The sequence below is a fragment of the Miscanthus floridulus genome, chromosome 2 (genome assembly GCF_019320115.1).
Source record: "Miscanthus floridulus cultivar M001 chromosome 2, ASM1932011v1, whole genome shotgun sequence".
NCBI lineage: Eukaryota > Viridiplantae > Streptophyta > Magnoliopsida > Poales > Poaceae > Miscanthus > Miscanthus floridulus.
Window position 1 is genome coordinate 74,162,077 of NC_089581.1, and position 19,506 is coordinate 74,181,582.

General features: G+C 43.9%; 1 protein-coding gene across 1 annotated transcript; it reads right to left on the reverse strand.

Annotated features, from left to right (window-relative positions):
• Positions 1 to 15,963: 15,963 nt before the first annotated feature.
• LOC136539134 (serine/threonine-protein kinase RIPK-like) lies at positions 15,964 to 19,037 on the reverse strand. Its single transcript, XM_066531079.1, has 4 exons — positions 18,579 to 19,037; positions 17,059 to 17,194; positions 16,616 to 16,752; positions 15,964 to 16,519 (listed from the first exon to the last, which is right to left on the reverse strand). The coding sequence occupies exons 1-4, from the start codon at positions 18,981 to 18,983 to the stop codon at positions 16,031 to 16,033; spliced, it is 1,167 nt and encodes a 388-aa protein (XP_066387176.1). The 5' UTR covers positions 18,984 to 19,037; the 3' UTR covers positions 15,964 to 16,030.
• Positions 19,038 to 19,506: the final 469 nt, after the last annotated feature.

Consider the following 19,506-nt stretch of genomic DNA (forward strand, 5'->3'; position numbering starts at 1 on the left):
TCTGCTATCTTGTCTTTGGCACTTGGTTTATATTCTCTCAGTAGGGGCTCCTACCCCTTCTGACGTGGCGTGTTCGGTGGTTGGTTTCTGGGCTGGTTTGGGCTGGCTGATGCTGGTTTGTTGTGAGAAAAAAACACTGTTGGCTGATTGAATAAGCCTGGCTAAAACCAACAAGCGAACAGGGTGGTGGTTTTATGTCTTTGGACGTATTCTGCGGAGTTTATGTTTTAAACTTTTTTAAAAATGAAGATTCAAACGTGTGCATCGCTGAACATGCTAACAGATGTTTCTGCTATTTTTGCCCCGCACCGCACTCCCTAATACTATGAGCTGCTGCTTGCCTGTTTCATGGTACAATAGTGCTAGTGCTGTGTGAAGATTCTTGCTCAAAATCCTCCTACCATAGTGAAGACTGAAGACACAACACAGATCCCCGCGTGGTGTGCCATTTGCAGGTACTGAATGAACTGTGAGTCGATCTGCTTTGTGGGACTGGGACTAGGACACGGGAAAGAAGAGAAAAGGCTGCGTGCCTTGTCTTGCCACGCCGCCTTTGGCTTTTGCCCCGGCTGAAATTTTTATTTTTTTTAGCTCTTTTTTCGAAAGATATTTACATTTAGACCCTTGGAGGTTTCTTTTTATTTTCTGGACCCTGAGCTCGACGCCGTAGCAATTGGCTCCGAAGTTACACGTCTCGGCGCTATAGTCATTGACGCCGAGATCCATAATTATTTTTTACCTGGCGTTGACGTGGCTGCTTGCGTAGCGTGGATGTGGTGCCGGCTCGGCGCCATAGATCTTGACGCCAAGCTCGGCGCCATGTCTGGCAGCTGTAGAGAGAGGAGCAGTCATAGTAAAAGCATCGAAAAAAAGAAACATGCATTCTGTCGGTGCGAAATTTGACCAACAAGTAAATATTGTTAGTTTTGTCATGCGATGTGATCGGATGTGGCCTAACACTCAATGACACATGATTTATACTGGTTCAGGCAACGTGCCCTACGTCCAATTTCAGTCAGTCGGTGACTTTATTCTTGAGCCAAAGTGCTTGAAGTTTGTTGTGGGGTTACAAACGAGTAAGGAATGAGAAGGGGGTGTTAGAGGCCCAATCGGACTGTCGTCGAGTCCTCGAGTCGTCTAGCGTCTCCCTGTTGGGAGAGAGCGCACCCTCTTTTATAGGTGAAGGAGATGACCTTACAAGTCAGAGAGAGAGAGAGAGAGCGCGTACATATGCTACCTAGTCTTGTTGCCCACGTTGTCGGGTACGAGATGGCTGCCAGCGCCCACAATACTGTTTATGCCCAGACGCGTCTGACAGGCTCTACTATGTTCGTCTAGTACGGCAAACTACGTCGTCCACAATACTATTTATGCTCTGATACGTCTGGAAGGTTGTAGCATCGGCCTACAGCTGCGCAGGGTATGGCAAGGTATGGTCCTTGATATTACGGTTGACTTGAGCACCTTATTTTATCTAGGCCCACACCGAGCGGGCGTCCCCGGTCAGTTGCTCCCAGTTGGCCCCGACCGTGTCGGTCGGGAAAGAGCAGCGAGCAGAGGTCCGGTGTATCCTCGGTCGGAGAAAGGGAGACGGGCGAGGCGGTGCCCCCGATCCAGAGGTTGGGTGAGGCGGAGCCCCCGACATAGAGGTGAAAGGTCCTAATGGCTAGAGGAGGGAGAGTGAATAGCCTAATAAAAATTTATATAACAACACTTAACAAACCGGTTTTACAATTATGAGACGAAGCAAGTGTTGCGTTAGCCTACTAAAATGCAAGGCACCTACCACAATTTTAGTTTCTATTGTCTCTAACCACACAATAGCTATGTCACTACACTAAGTTAGTGTGCTCTCAAAGACTAACTAAAGAGCTAAATTAACCAAAGTAACAAGCTCTCACAACTAGGTACACTAAAGAGCTTGATAACTAGTTTGCGGTAATATAAAGAGAGAGAGCAAGATAGTTATACCGCCGTGTCGAGGAAGGAGCCAATCAATCACAAGAATGAATAACAATGAAGACCAATCACCTCGGAATCAAATGATGACACAATAATTTTTTACCGAGGTTCACTTGCATGCCGGTAAGCTAGTCCTCGTTGTGGCGATTCACTCACTTGGAGGTTCACGCGCTAATTGGCATCACATGCCAAACCCTCAATAGGGTGCCTCACAACCAACACAAGATGAGGATCACACAAGCCACGAGCAATCTACTAAAGTACCTTTTGACTCTCCACCAGGAAAAGGTCAAGAACCCCTCACAATCACCACGATCGGAGCCGGAGACAATTACCAACCTTTGCTCGACGATCCTCGCTGTTCCAAGCTGTCTAGGTGGCGGCAACCACCAAGAGTAACAAGCGAACCCCACAGCAAAACATGAACACCAAGTGCCTCTAGATGCAAACACTCAAGCAATGCACTTGGATTCTCTCCCAATCTCACAAGATGATGAATCAATGATGGAGATGAGTGGAAGGGCTTTGGCTAAGCTCACAAGGTTGCTATGTCAATGTAAAATGGCCAAGGGAGTGAGCTTGAGCCGGCCATGGGACTTAAATAGAAGCCCCCATAAAATAGAGCCGTTATACCCCTTCACTGGGCACAACACGGGGTGATCGGACGCTCTGGTCATATCGACCGGACGCAGGACCCCAACGTCCGGTCGTGCGATGCATGCCACGTGTCATCGGCTTCAAATGTTGTTTGCCCGATCTCAATAGTCAAGTGATGACTGGACGTGCTGCTGTAAAGTGACTGGACGCTGGACCTCAGCGTTTGGTCCTTTCCAATAAGCATCCAGAATCGAGAAATCACAACCGGACGCATCCGGACATGCTCAACCGGACTCACCCAACGTCCGGTCACTCGGCGTCTTCTCTATGTACTACCACATCAGCGGGACCGAACGTAGCCCTCCAGCGTCCGGTCACTAGGTGACCCAGCGTCCAGTCACAGACTGACACCAGCATCTTCACTGCTTCTACTGACCGAACGCGCCGGTCCTTCCGAGACCAGCGTCCGGTCACTTGCTGTGACCTCTGTTTTTTTTGTATAGGGCACCGGTGGCACCATCGGACTGTCCGCACTCTACAGGCGGACACTCTGTTGGTGAAGTTCCAACCCTTGCTCAAATGTGCCAACCACCAAATGTATCACCTTGTGCACATGTGTTAGCATATTTTCACAAACATTTTCAAGGGTGTTAACACTCCACTAGATCCTAAGTGCATATGCAATGAGTTAGAGCATCTAGTGGCACTTTGATAACCGTATTTCGATACGAGTTTCACCCCTCTTAATAGTATGACTATCGATCATAAATGTGATCACACTCACTAAGTGTCTCGATCATCAAAATAAAATAGCTCCTACCATTTATACATTTACCTTGAGCCTTTTGTTTTTCTCTTTCTTCTTTTCAAGTCCAAGCACTTGATCATCACCATGGCATCGCCATCATCATGTCATGATCTTCATTCGCTTCACCACTTGGAATGTGCTACCTATCTCATGATCACTTGATAAACTAGGTTAGCACTTAGGGTTTCATCAATTCACCAAAACCAAACTAGAGCTTTCAAGAGGTCAGACGAGGCGGAGCCTGTAACAGCCTAGGTGTTTGTCACCAGTTAAGCAATGGGTTTGAGCTCAAACATGACATTTTAAATGATGATGAAGGTGTCAAGATCAAATTTACAAGAGTGAGCTCCAACTTAAACTTGGACAACATACCTTTACTTATATGGGTACCCTTGTTAAGATTATGCAAGAGTAATGTTAAACATGTTTATTTCATGTATATTACATCAACATGCATCCATGTTGACCAGTGGAAAAGTTTCATAAAGTTTAGAATCAAGAAGTCACATGAAATGATAAGTTATAATCTTTCTTGGCTTGCTTTATTAAGTAAATGGGAATATGAGATGTCAAACAAACCTTGCTACCTTACCCAAACGACTCTAATTGAACTCTACAACAAAAGTCATGAATGGTTCATGTTGAGCAAAGGTTAAGAAAATGCCTCAATCGGTCAAAAACTCTGATTTAAGCTTTACCGTGATGCTACTTTGACTTGGTTTGAACTGTGGCTTAGAGTGTTTGCATGGAGTTACACCTTAAATAAAAGTTGAATTTTGAGTGGAGTAGAACCAACTCTATTTTTGGACCAAGAGCCAGATCCACTTGGAACTAAGTCAAACTGAGGTTTGAAGATTGAATCAGCTGCTGTCTTAGGCTCTAAGAAAAATATTCTAAGTCCCCGATTAACAACAACAAGTTGACAATGTTTGTGAATTTTTATCTTTTAAATTCATGTGGTAGCTCAATTGGATTCCTTAAGATAAGTTGAATTACCTTTCATGGTGGAAACAACAAATCAAGTCTCATCAAATTTGGAGTTCATTTAGATCTTCAAAAATAGTTTCCAAAAACAGCAAAAGTTACTTTGTCACTTAATTGAGATTGACATGTTGGCATTCCGCGTTCTCCAAATTTTGTTAAACAACTTGATTTGGTACCAAAATAAAAGTTTGAGTATATATGGTGGAGAAGAGCATATAAAAAGTTGGACTAAGTTTGACTCCGTTTTGGTCCTCAATTTTGGATTTGGTTAATCAGCGTCAACACGTTGACACTTGCTAATTGGACACTAATTAACCGCTGTTTCAAAGACCTAATTGTGGCAGAACCGCCTAATCTAATGCCCCTAGGAGTGCTCATCTTCCATTAGACACTAAGCACTCAAAGGGGAACACTAAATTACTCGGTTCTGTCGGGCACAACGCAAGGGAGAACCCAAAAATCCATATTTTTCCATAAGGATCACAAATGAGAGAATAAAGCTTACATCATTCTTAATCATTTCTTACATCACTTTTAATACAACATCAGAGTATAATATTTATTATTATAACAGTGGAATGTAATCATATTATCAGAGTTATAAATAATTTAATGTAATAGCGGAATATAAACATGTGATCAGAATTACAACGAAAATAAATAGATATTCATGGCATGATGAAGCATTGATATATAAGCTATGACAACAGATTATAAAGCTTTCATTTATAAAAAATATTTAGTGAGAGTTATAATTAAAAACTATGATCGTAGCATAAAGAAAATCCTCTCTGAGCCCGCCATGATAAATCCACACACAAGAGTCAGCTCTAGCATCCACCTGTCACCGCAACAGGGGGAATAAAACCCTAAGTACTTAATTGTACTTAGCAAGACTTACCCAACAGGAGGAAAAAAAAGACTCTAAGGATATGCAAGGCTATCTGGCATGTAGATTTATTACATCTGCTGGAGCATTACTAAAAGTATGTCCTTATGTAACGTCCAGTCCCGACATACATGGCCCATGCCCACTCTTCCTAGGAGTGGTCCCACCCGCGTAGCAACCCGCTTAAACTTTTGTCCTCGCTTCGTTCAAAACGGTTAACCGAAGATTACTACGCGTCCCTGGCCTTGATATTTAAGTCGATCCGGCGATCTCAGAGTTTCTAGTATGGTACTAACTGGTTGCGCAGTGTGTTTTGCCGCAGTGCTACAGTAACCCGTGAAACAGTACCAGCGAAATCGGTCGGCCCATTTTTCGAGTGAACAGTAGCCAGAGTCTGGTGCTACAGTGACCTTCATTCCGCTGCTGCAGTGACACCGACCCATACTAAAATTGGATTGGGCCCACTTTGGCCCATTAGGATGTTACACCTTATATTCGATTTTTATTAATAGCCGCATTGGTTCATTAACTAACCATTCTATGTAAGCACCTATGCTACTTTTAAGCAGGTGGTAAGCAATCAGATTTCATTTTTCTATCTTCCATCTTTCATCTTTTAGTTCTTACTACGGTGCTAGAGGTAAGACAAGTCGTACCGACTCGGCGGCGATTCGCGAACCAATGTCCCCAGCTGGGTACTCTAAAAACACACGCCCTGCTTGTACCCCGGGCACAAGCAGGACCAATCCATCACCCTCCTGTCCTGGGTGTCTAGGTCCCCATCCAAACTGGGACTCCAAGCCCCCGCTCCTGAGTCCCGGACTTAGTGCGGTGCAAGGACCTCCTAACCTAAAAACCACCCTAACAGTCGGTTCGAAAAGAGCCGAATCCATGACAAGAGAGCAACAAGTCTTCCAAGCACCCATACACAAGTATATGCTCGGGATAATAAATCTGTGACTTGCCTAACGTTTTATACAACGGCCGGTCCTTAACGACACAGACAGGGAAAGCAGTGTAACCAAGCCATGCCCCGCGTCCACGGCGATACAACCTCTTACACCCACCAATATCTAAACCATATCCCTGTCCGGTCACCATTTTTTTCGTTCCACCATTTATATTTTCCAAGGGATAATAATACAGTAATATATTTCCTATCTCTCGCGAGTGACAGGCAATCACTCGACTTCTACCGGAGCCCTGTAGCATAGCAATCTACACGATTCTGTCATACTAATAAGACTCATATATATATATATATATATATATATATATATATATATATATATATATATATATATATATATATGCAAGTGGGTTTCATTCAACTCCTTAAAACTTAATGCACAAATATAATTTAAACTATAAAAAAGTAGGGGTTATGCACCGGGGCTTGCCTAGGTAAGATATATATTAAAAAGTTAGTATCTGCATCTTCAGATCATCCACCATCAACTGAATAGAAAGTCCATGCATCATCTCCTGGAGAGAATACAAATATACCATCTTCGGATTCCTAATCATCCTTCAATTGATCCGTTGATCTATCATCGTACCTATATGATATGCATTGATGCAAATGCATAGATGTAAATAACCAATGACATCCGAAACACTTAGAAATCTGATCACACCTCACAAGCTAACGAGATAGCTCTAATGCTGGTCTACGTATTCATGTTGTCGAATAAGGCGTTACTTCCCAACCAATGTTTTAGTTATACAAAACCCAAGGTGTTTCTTTATTTCATTCTATCGATTTAATCTTTATTTGGAATAGGGCATCATTATCTATTTACCAACCTAATTATTCTAGATCTACAAAAATTATAGTGAGTACCTAATATTGCTAGTAGTCTACTGTATAAATTTTAGATTCAATAATATTACCAATTTATCATAGAAATTCCTATAAGTTTATATTTTACAATATTAAGTACCTTAAATTAATTATATACCTTCCAAGAATATTATCAAACTATGTGAATAAAATACACTATTAGATAGATCATGATTTTAGAAACTCAATAAAACTGGTTTCACAATTTTTTGGACACCTACATAATTTTATATTGATTTTATAAGTTTATTTCCAAAACTAATTTAACAAGTGCTGAGAAAACTAAAGGCCAGCGGCCACCAATTCAGCCTAGCGGGGCACGGCGCGCGAGCGGCCCAGCAAGCCAAACGTGGGCGCGCGGCCCAGAAGGCACCAGGCCGACAGGCGGTAGACCGGCAGCCCACCAACGCCCACGTGGTAGCGGCCCAAGGCCGGCTATGACCTAAGTGGCCAAGTGGCGTGGCCTAGCCGAAGCAGGCCGGTCTACGATGATTACAGGAGTGCTGGGCAAGGGTGCGGACGCCAGGGTGCAGGCGCCGTGCAGGTCAGGCGAGCAAGGAAAAACATGCCTGTTGTAGGAAGGGAGGAGCGACGCTACGACACGGATGAGCGTGGGCGGCCGGAGCATGGCGTGCGCGACCAGGCTAGGGAAGGCGGTCCAGCACAAGGCAAACAGAGGAAAGAAAAGCAAAGCAAATCGACAATCATGAGAGAGAGAGAGCAGAGCAGGAGCAGCAACTCAGCATCCTCAAGAAGCAGAGGGAAGGGCAGCAGCACGTGCGGCCATGGCTAGAAGGACAAGAGCGAACAGAGACAGTACAGAGCAAGCGCGAGGAGCCGTGCGGTTCACCACCAGCCACAGAACGCTGCGCAACTCGATCATGTGCCCGAATAGAGACTAGGCATTGCAGTAGCTAAACGCTGGATGACTGTACCACTAAGCCAGAGGAGTGGTAAGCGCTACATGCATGCACTGAAAGCTTCACGTGAGCCACTACGCTTTTGTACGGCGGACGACACGTCAATCACAAGCAGTCGCTGCTCGACATGCTGCTGATGCTGATAATATAATAGTAACGAAGGCAGGCAATGGTGTTGCAACGAAGACAATAACACGACAAGACAATGGAGGTAGACTGCAGTACTGCTTCATCAGTGATATCTAGCGAGCCCGCATACACGGCGACGCGGTCCGCCAACGCGGCGCGACGTTAATAATTTGGATGATGGATTTATTCACAGTAGGGGAAACGCACCACCGTATAAGTGTCTAGAACAACAGTGAGGCAAGGACGTGAGAGATCATGCAGCAGCTGAACGCACGTACATCGCGTGGCTCTGCTGGCTGCCTGCCTACGCGTGCGACGTGGATGTGAACAGCTATACGTTGTCGGTACTCTAAAAAATCTAATCCTATCAACTTCCATCACTAAACATTTCATGCGATAGCTCATACTCCATATTAAGCCATAGAACAAAATATTAGGGTATTGTGTTATTATTTTGTGCAACTCAAATCACCACAATAGCACTTTTAAATATAATTATAGAATTTTACCGTGGACGCAAGAAACTGGTTTTAAAATTTAAAATCCAAGAAAAATCGTTTTGAAAATTTTTCTTAGGCCTAAATCTTAGTGCTAAACGAGCTCGTAACACTAGAGGTGTTACACTAATGGCTGTGACCCCTAATCAAGTTTGTAGAGCATCAGAAGAGGAACAACTTTGCTTAAAGGCCCATAGCCCAGTTCAGAGCAAAGCCAGCCCAAAAACGGACTCCAACTCGGGCACAACGACGCACGCCACGTGTTCGGTGAAAGGCCGATGCGTCGTCCATGCGCGTGAGCGCATTCCCACCATTGCCGCGTGCCACTGCCACATGGCCTGCCTCCCTGTCATGCCCCTGCTCCTCTAGGCCAAGCACCTGAGCTTCTCCACGCTCCATCCTCACTCACGCTCGCTTCCTCTGGCCTCCCTCGCTCTCCCAGCGCCGAGCTCGCCCTACTGCTGCATAGCCGCTCGCCATGGCCAGCCGCAGCCGAGCTCCACGTAGCCATGGCCATCGAGCAGTGTTTCCCCAGCATCCACCAGAAGCTCAGTGACCCTCTCCTCTCCCTCGCGCGCACCCGCGTCCAAGCCAGCATTGCCAAAGCCGCTATCGCCAGAACGGCTCTGGCCGCCTCCCTCGGCTGTCGTGGCCAGACAGCCACAAGCTGATGTGGCCCAAACCAGGGCTAGGCGCGGCCATGTCTGGCTGCTGCGAGGCCACATCGCCCCTCTATGGCCACCGACGCCCCTCCCCAGCCGGCCGAATCGGCCACCGGCCGGCCCGACGGCCTCCTCTGTCGTGCTCTGCTACGACTCCGTGAAGAAGAAAGAGAGAAGGATCTCACGCGTAAATAGAAACTTTTAGAGAGTTCTAAATGTAGATCTCATGACTCATATGAATAGTGCTCTTGTACTGTAGGTTGATTAGCAAAAACTCTAGGGTTCCCGATGCGAAAGTGGCCTTTTCTTTTCCTTTTTCCTTTTTCTCTTTTGTAGGAAATTGGAGGAACTTCGAAAAATCATTGTAAATCGTAGAAAAAATCCTAAAATAGCAAATGAGGACTTTTTGGAATCCTTGTAAAATTATCTATGCAGTAGATATATAATATGATATGGTTTAGTTTAAAGTTTGTGCTGTAAAAATCAATTTATGTAGTTATGTTTTTAATACTAGTTGTGTCTTGTCTTTTTCATAAATGCAGTTGGTGTGCTCAAATAAATGTGAAATGTTTATGGTAGTCTACTGATTCTATGTGTATGTTGTGGTAAAAATTTTGGGAATTTATGTTTGATAGTTTAATAGCTATAAAAATAACAAATGCCCTGTGTTGCTTTGCTCCTATTCTGAATAGGACTGCATGTTTATATTAATTGGCTCAGTTAAGTTAAGAATCAGGATTTTATGACAATACATGAGTTGTAGTACTTTTCTTAAGATTTCCAAAAAGCTAAATAGCATAATTTTTGGTTAAGTAGAGTTTTAGATTTTGTTGCTTAAATTTCTGTGGTTGTTTCTGCCCAAACCCAGATAGGGTTGCCTTGTTGGTAATGTGTGGCCTTGTTAAGAGCATAATTAGCTTTAGGTGTTTATAACAAAGTTGTTTAGAATTTTCTAAGCTTTATAAAAAGTCTAGAACCATATTTATTGGACATGTAGAACTCTAGTTATAGCTGTTTAAAGTGATATGTCAGTTTATGTCCATGTTTTGGACAGAGATGTATTAATTGGATTAATTAACCTTTTTAACTATAGAATCATCTTAATATGAGAATAATAAATTTGTAGGTAACTTCATAAGCTTTTCAAAAAGTTATGATTCATGCTTGTTGGAGGCCTAGAACTCCAGTTATGCTTCTTTGAAGTTTTCTATACCACTGTTGTTTGGACTGTAGGTGTAGTTTTGCTTGTGCAATTATTTTCATGGTGTAAATGATATTTTATGTGGTTGTGGTGAATACAAAAGTTATAGGTAACTTAATAATATAGCTTGTGTTAAATTTTCATGACCATAGGCCTGATAATTTAGGAGCTATAGATTTTATAATTTCCCTATCAGGTTTTGCATGCTCTCTGTATAGATCTGAATGATTATGTTGTTTGACCCAACTAAGCTTTGAATCATGTCTTAAATATAATATAATAAGTGTAGTGATTTTCATTAGATTTCCAAATTGTTAAAAATCATTCCTTTTGGTGGTCTAAATCTTCAGTTATAAGCTTATGAAGTTGTATGGCAGAATCTGTCCCAGTCTGGACAAAGGTGCTCAATTATGCGATTGACCTTGTTAATTGAGGAATCATCTTGTGATGATATTAAACATGTTTTAGATAATTTAATAATATTTCTAGAAAGTTAAGGTTCGTGCTTGTTTGATGTCCATAACTCCAGTTATGCATTGTTGAAATTGCTGTTACTTTTGTGTCCTAGTTCTGTGCAGATCTGAAACATTGGCATGTTTGACCTGGTTGGCTTTGGAATAAGCTTTTGATGATAATAATAATGTTGTAGGCAATTTTATTAGATTTCCATAAAGTCTAGGGTCACCCTTGTTAGATGCTTATGTCTTTAGTTATGGTTAAAATAAATAATTGTTGTGCTGCTGTCTAGATTTTTATACATGTGCTAGGTGATTGTTTTAGCTTGCTCTTGTTTTGGCTAAACATGTTGGTTAATTCTTGATCGATGCATGTGTGCAATATCTGAACTTAAGTTCACTTGTATGTCATGCCTAATATGCTTGCTATCCCTCTATAATAGGTTGTGTGATGTTTAGTTAAATAACTCTAGGTGCCTATGTCTTGCATTATCTTATGTTTACCTTGAGTGCTATTATGTGATGCATCTCATATTATGATTCTTCATATTCATGCACTTGCATCTTGCATCTCATCTAGGTACGCTAGATGAACCACGTGAAGGACGTGGTGTTGGAGCCGAACCCAAAGACGGTGTATGGTGGACCTATCCCAAAGATGAAAGGACTGGACAAGTGATAGGATGGGAGATACTCGCCAAGCGATTGTTATCTAACAAACACTGACCTAGTGTTGGTTCACAGGCAAGCCTCGGAGCATTCTAAGTCTCCTACGTTTTTATAAATATCACTTGAGTTCTTTATGTTTGATGCATTAGGTTATAAGAGTTGATTGGAAACACTTGATGCATGGAACTACCTTGTCCAGATATATACACCTTTAACCCTATGTAGGTCAAGGATCGAATGTATGCTTAGCAATGCTTAGACCGATAGAAGTCGGGTGATTTTCTATCACCTGCGAGATATAGGTGGATACCAAAGCATGGTTGGCTATTTTTGCTATCGTGAAAATAACCATGTGTTAATAATGAATGGAGACCAAACGAGATATCAATAGAGAAGCAACAAGACATGGAGGTCTTGGGTGTGGATCTATCACCGTCTGTGTTGATTAAGGACCATACCATTGTTGACGCTTTTTGACAAGATTGAACACATGCCTATCACTTAGCTGGCCGAATAACTTGTTCTGACCACGAAGCCGAGTAGCTCAACTCAGGCCAGGCTCCACTCTATCAAAGTGCGCAATCTGGATGGAAGTACGGATGTGTGGGGAGCAGATCAATAGACCATGGGCAAGCATGACCTGAGCGACCTAGTCCAGGACTATGGGTAGGCATGGCTTGAGCGACCTGGCTACCGTCAGTCCCTGATTGTGCGGCGCTGGGTGAACCCACGAAATATGGACCTGAGTTATACCAAAGGTGACCTAAGGCTACCATAGCTGGTAGACCTGGGTTTGTGTTAGGAATAAATTCCTAGCTGGTTGAAATCGATTTGAATCGCCGTCTCTCCCGGATAGTGAGAAACTTGGCTAGTCCCAACATCGTAGTAACTGGATTATGAAATATGATGGTTCGAATAAACATGGAATTACTACACTGGCTATGGTTACTATTGTATGGTATCAAATGATATACCACATGTTTGGCACAGGTTAGTTGCTAATCTAGAGATGAATATCTATAATTAACTTGATGACCAAAGTATAATTGTACAACTGAATTAGTCGCGTTTTATGCAAAATGTTGTCAAGCTAGCTCCACTTATAAAGCCTTATATACTCCTTGGTGTCATTTTATTTTTGGTTTATGACGGGTAAGTCTAGCTAAGTATATTCAAGTACTCAGGGTTTATCCCACTATGTTACAGGTGAAGTTCTTGACCTGCTGAAGATGGTGACTAACCGCCGGTGGGCTCGGTGACTCTATATTTACTTCTAATCTATATGCTTTTATCTGGGGGTGTCACTTATGCTAGCAATGTATTTAGAACTTATATTAATGTAATCATTTGAAAGCTATGTTGTTTTCACTAATCGGTTTTGAAACACAAACTTGTACTATTATTTGTGAACCAATTTGTAATATTATTTTCGCTACAACTCTGCGTATGTAATGTGTATTTGCTTAATCATACGATCTGGGTTGTGATGTTGATTTATCGAGGTCCTTCGTAACACTCGGCGGACTACCAGGTTTATATAAGTGAAAGTATGCGTGTGTCAACGTGCTAAGCGGGGACAACCGTACTTGGATCTTGTATAAATTGGGCTGTTCTGTCATAGAGCCCACGACCTAGAGGTCGGCCCTTTCTACCCCTCACTCTAAGGGTGCCCGGAGCGGTTTTGTCAAACCCATCGGTGGGCCAACCTTCGAACTCCTGGGCTTAGACGGGCCGTAGGACTGTTTTTAGCTCCGTATGCCTCTTTTCTGTGATGGGTCGTGGCTGAGAGGTCCTAGTCGAGGGTGTCGGTCAGGGACCGAATCGTGGTCTTGGCCTGTTATTATGTGTCTGGGGCGGTCTAATCGTGTGCTATCGTTGCGCTGCCTGCTGGACTGAGTTTTGTAGGAAAACGGGTCCATTGGGGACCCTGAATTTATGAACCCGACACATTCATCGGCTGCAAGCGTGTGGAAAATTTTCTCTCGTGCATGTGTATCAAAGGGAGCTTTTTCACCCTTCCTGTTGTGCACGGTGGTCCGTAGGAGTAGTGTGTATGTCATGCTTCAACCTTTTTGGTGCTTACTTCAATCTTTCTACTAGTTTTTACCGGTAGCAATGTACATGCATTAAAATATAATAACTTCCAACAGTGTTATATTAAAGTCTGTTAAGTTAAATCAAATTTATATAAAAAATGTATGAAAGCAAAACTTGAAAAAAGAATTTGAGTAGGTTTACAGAAAATTATTAATAATATTTATATCTTCAAATAAGTTTCTCATAAAAATAAATTCAATGATCAGTCTAATGATTTAACTTAAATACTTCCTCCATCATAAAAAAATATAATTATAGCATAGTATCATGTTTTAGTATCTTACTGGCAAAAATACCCGTATGTTACAATAGAATAAAATAAACTACTAACACGACCAAGTCTAATAAACAATGAAATAACTTTTGGCAACGAACAAACAATTAGACATAGCTCAAACTAATTCTGTGACTGGGCATTTAGTGTACTTCGGTCTCTATAAATTATTTTTAGCAGTTGTTATGGGTGACAGGAGTCTGCGACGTGCGCATCACATGCGTCAGCATCATCACCTTCGTCCTAAAATATCTGCTGTTTTTTCTTTTAAGAAATAACTTTAACAAAATATATATTAAAAATATTAATATTTATAGTATATAATTGGTACATCATAAAGATCTTTGAATCTAATTTTTAATAAATTTATTTAAAGATATAAATATTGCATATATTTTCTATAAATTAAATTAAACTTGCGACGTGAAAAACAAAAGCAACGTATCATTTGGGACAGAGGGATTAGTCGAGTGCTGATTGCTCGACCCTGCTTAGGCTCTCAGCTGGGGGCACCGTGCACAACAGCAAGCTATCATCGATATGCGTGTAGGAGAGAATTTTCCACGCCATCCACTTGCACACGTTATTTTTTCGAGGCTCGTGCAAGCACAAGACTCCTATGCTCTTTCACTCTCCAGGCGTACCTTCAGACTATCTCCAACGGGATAGGCAAACGGTGATCCAAACCTAAAATACGTCGTGCACAGTGTTTTACCTTTAAAAACATCGCTCCAACAGAAGACCCAATCACCTCACCCGTTTTGGGTACGAGGCTTACCGAACTGCAAATGTGCGTCGTCGAGAAAGAGGAACGCAAATATCTGGCGGCGTCGAGCGGGGCGCGGCGTCGTAGTGGTGGGCGCGGCCGGCGGGTACCGCGTCGAGGCGGGGAGCGGGGATCTGGGGTCGAGCCGTCGAGCACGATTCCAACCGCAGCGCGCGAGCGGCGAGCCTCGCGCTCGTCCATGGCATCCGTCTCCACGGTGCCGCGCGCCCCGCTCCCGGCGGTGGCGTCCTCCTTGTCATCCGCGCGGCAGGTGGATCCGAACCCTAGCGGTAGCCGCTTCTTCGCCGGGCGGAGCCTCCGCGTCGTCCGCCGCCTCGCCGGCGCGGCCCTGTCGCGGCGCGCTCCGCTGGTCTGCTGCTCCACGCGTAGCTTCGATGCGGACGCCGACGATGAGCGGGAAGGTGATGAATGTGGATGAAGAGAGGAAGGTTGGGGAGGAAGAGGGAAAGTGGGGCTGGGAGAGGTGGAAGCGGCGGGGGGAGAGAGACTGAGGAGAGAGGGACGGGATTTTGGGTTCGGCAGTTGGAGAACACGAGTGTTGGGTGGTTGACTTTTTTTACTGTACGTGACCCAAAGTAGTGAATGGGTCTTCGATTTAGGTGTGTGTCGTTGGAGATAGTCTCATGTATGTATGCCCTTGCAGCCATGCTCTCTCTCCTAGCTTTGAATAGATAGGCCCACGGGTATCTCCACTTTACTGCCATATCCTGCATGCAGTTGCCGTGCGTTGCAGCCGCAAGTCAGGTTGGTGCCAGGCGAAGTGACGTCGGGCTCGGCGTCAAGATCCACGGTGTCGAGCCGGCGCCACATCCACGCTACGCAAACAACCATATTAATGCCACGCAGAAAATAATTTTGAACCTCGGTGTCAATGACTATGGCATCAAGAAGTGTAATCTCGGCGCCAATTGCTACGGCACCGAGCTTAGGTCTAGAAAATAAAAAGAAACCTCAAACATTCGGTCGCCCCGGCATGTGTCCGTGTACGCGCCTGCAAAGCACGCGTGCTCCCTACCAGTGCCATCCTCAACGGTACTTCACGGAATGTTTGGGCCTGCTGGATTGATTGCTAAGCGTCCATGCAAGGCTAGCCCAATGGGGTCTGGATTCTCTGCCCCGGTTGGAAGATGGGCCGTGTGTGTTAGGCTAGGAAATGGAATTACCATTTACCACACGAAAGTAGTAGAGTAGTAGCTACAATATATATATAAACCAAAACAAAAGAAGGGACGCGCAAAATACAAGGTCACCATAGGTCATCTGTTCTCCGGCGGCGCCGTGTACACAAATGGCTCCACAACGGCATCGTCTAGAGCAAGCAGCGACTCCAGGGCCTCTACGACGGCAGACATCCGGGGCCGGGATTTGGGGCTTACACTCAGGCACTGGTGGGCTATCCCCGCGGCCTTGTGGGCTGCTGGGCTGGGCGTGGGGTGCCCGTTCAGCAGCCTCCGGTCCATGACGCGCTCCAGCCGGCGAGAGTCGCGCAGGCATGGGCGCGCCCACTCCACCAGGCTCTGCTCTCGCGGCGGCCGGTTCTTGTCCAACGCCTTCCGCCCGGTGAGCAGCTCCAGGAGCACCACGCCGAAGCTGTACACGTCGCTCTTTGTTGTCAGATGCCCTGTCATGATGTACTCGGGTGCGGCGTAGCCCTGCGTGCCCATCACTCGGGTCGACACGTGGGTCTCGTCTTCTCCAGGCCCAGCCTTGGCTAGCCCGAAATCCGACAGCTTTGCCGTGTAGTCCTGAATGATGACGAACACAACTGATTAGTGAAGCTGTGAAGGAAGGAACAGCTTGGTCTTGTGGCCATGCATCTCAAGACATACATACATACATACCGAGTCCAGCAGGATGTTGGAGGTCTTGAAGTCGCGGTAGATGACGGGTTTGGCAGCTTCGTGGAGGAAGGCCAAACCTTTGGCAGCCCCAATGGCGATCTTCAGTCGCGTCGACCACGGCAGGGAAGCAGAGTACTCTGTCATTTCCATGAAGAGAGCATTCATTCATGCACCAGATCGTTAGGAATGCTGGCTCTCACCCTTGTCTTGGGATCAATGTAAATTTCAGATCCAACATGTTATAACAGAACACCGTAAGCTCTATGCCACTTACAGTCAGTAGCTTGTGCAAACTCACCTTGGGTCGCCCTTAGGGGAGAGCTATGGTTATTTGGCCTTTAATTAAGGTGAATGCAAAAAAAAAAAAAAAAAAATCAAATTCGTAGAGTTTCTATTGTTAAGATAAGAAAAACTTGAATTTAAATTTATAGAATTTGCCGTACTTTTGAAGAGATGCTTCTCCAAGCTGCCCCTGGCCATGAACTCGTACACAAGAAGCCTGTGCTCATCCTGGTAGCAGTAGCCGATGAGTTTGACAAGGTGTGGGTGCCTCAGCTGCCCGAGGAAAATGACTTCAGCCTGTCCAGCAAAAACAAATAAAATAAGTAAATCATCACAGGTAGGAGTTGCAAGTCAACACAAGCAGCATTTTCTTAGTATTTTAAGGAATATTTTGACCAAATGAGCAGTGTTAGTTTGGTGGTTGACAAGTTGACGTACCACATACATCTCCAGGGCACGAAAAAAGAATTCTCAAAGGAACTGTGTGTCTGAAGAGGGGAGAAGACATGGCGACTTCCAAAAGTGATCACAGCTAAGCAATGGATGGCAACACTACTATTTTATTTGGACTTTTGAGTAGGGCTCAATTCGTTGTTAAATAAAGGACTAAAATGGCAGTAGAAATTAACTTCGTTTCCACGCATGATTATTTTCTTAATGGCATTCGCTTGTAATAGTAGGAAAAAAAACTATCGGAAGTTGTATAATATTTGAATTCTGTATAGTTAATTCAAGCTAATACTTTCCTGTGTTACAAATTATAAGATGTTCTAGCTTTTCTAAATGCATAAATTTTGCTATGCGCTTAGATATATATTATGTTTATACAGAATAAAAACAATGTATATAGAAATTTGGAAGAGAGGTAGTACTATATATAATAATAAGAAACATTAAGATGGTATGCGCCTTTGTTTAAGGAGCCGACAATTTAATAACCTTTCAGTTTAATTCTATTATTTTCAGTACAGTTTCATTGCAAAGTCAATAAGTGCTTAAATACTAATACAATGCTTTCTCAGTTTCAAATATATAATGAATATATGACAGGATAAGTAACTTTTAAATTAACTAGTTTATCTTAAGGGTCATATATATACAGACAGATTAAAGGAAGGGGAGTACCGAGAACAGGGTTAACAGTACTCTCCAGTCTCCCGTCCCCCAAAAATGTAATTTTTACTTTTCAACAGGTCAATCAATTTCAAATTTGATCAAATGTGTTAAAAAAATACTAATATCAGTATGATGCATAAGTTTATCATTAGATTAATCATAAAATATATTTTATAATAAACCTATTTGGAGTGTAAATGGTGGTACTTCTCAATAAACCTAATAAAATGATAAATAGGTCCAAGAGTGCCAGCTGATTAGTTCAAATATACTACTACCTCAATTATTATTGGATAAATAAAAAACACTAAAAAAGGCAATCCTTATACTACTCCAGACTGAAGTGCTGAACTACTGCCCAAACCAAAAGCATTCAGAAGTGAAAGAGACTAAACTACTAGTATTTGCGAAGTGCTAGTTTTACTTTCAACGAGGGATCGTTGTTCTGCAACGAAGATGAATTCAGAATAATGGATCAATCACTATTCTCTGTCCAAAAAAAAAAATCTGCGAAACTAACCCGATCGAATCAGATTATATTGGCGTGATTCAGAAACTTGCTTACCAGCCACTCCTTGTGGCCCTGGGAGCCCTCGAGGTCCAGCAGCTTGACGGCGACGGCCTGCGGCTGCCGCAGGCCGGGCCTGACCCGCTCGTCGACGCGGCCCTTGTACACGGGGCCGAACCCGCCCTCGCCGACGAAGTTGCTCATCGAGAAGTCCCGCGTCGCCACCCGGAGCTCCTCCACCGTGAAAGTCAGCACGTCAGATCCCGCCAGCGACAGTGATAGGTCCTCTGGCGAAGGCAGCGGCGCTGGTGCGGCTGGAGGCCTGGAACTGGAGGCCACCTTGGTCACGTTCTTGGAGCCGGAGCCGGAGCCGTCGCTAGAGCGGTCGGCATGGGAAGAGCTGCAGCAGCCGAGGCCAAACAGCGCAGACCACGACGACGACTTGGACTTCCCCATGGCCATGAGCGCGTGTGCGGGCAGCTGATCAAAGTAGAGGAATATCGTGTGGAGGAGTCGTTTGTGTGTTTGAGAGCTGGCAGCCGTGTCTGCCTGTCTGGGGTGGCCTTGTTTATTCGGACATCGGAGTAGTTGCTGTCATCATCATCAGTTAATTGATTATGAATGGTTTATTTAATTTGGCTTGGTTCGGTTCGGTCAGTTGCGTACTTCCTGCTAGAGGTTTGGTTTTAAGCCAGGCTAATTCGCTACTACGGATTTGAGGAACTCCAGTTATTGGCCCCGTTCGACTGTTACGAAAGTGCACGGTTCATGCTAAAAACACTGTTACGGTTCAAATATTACGAGAGAAAAACACGGATCCGGCTTAAAAAAGAAGCCGAACAAACCAACTTCTTGATCAGCCGACTAATAAAATAGAAAATTTATAGACGTAGACATAGACATCATTAGTTATTGTTTAATACCCCCGACTAATAAAATAGAAAATTACAGGTGCCCGGACGTCCGAGTGATAGGATTCCGTCGG

Excerpts from the sequence above, each read along its gene's own strand:
- LOC136539134 (XM_066531079.1), bottom strand. The coding sequence starts at position 18,983 with ATGGCCATGGGGAAGTCCAAGTCGTCGTCGTGGTCTGCGCTGTTTGGC. Across the intron at positions 17,195-18,578 it reads AGGGCCACAAGGAGTGGCTG|GCTGAAGTCATTTTCCTCGG; the intron begins GTAAGCAAGTTT and ends TTTGCTGGACAG. Across the intron at positions 16,753-17,058 it reads GGAGAAGCATCTCTTCAAAA|AGTACTCTGCTTCCCTGCCG; the intron begins GTACGGCAAATT and ends TGGAAATGACAG.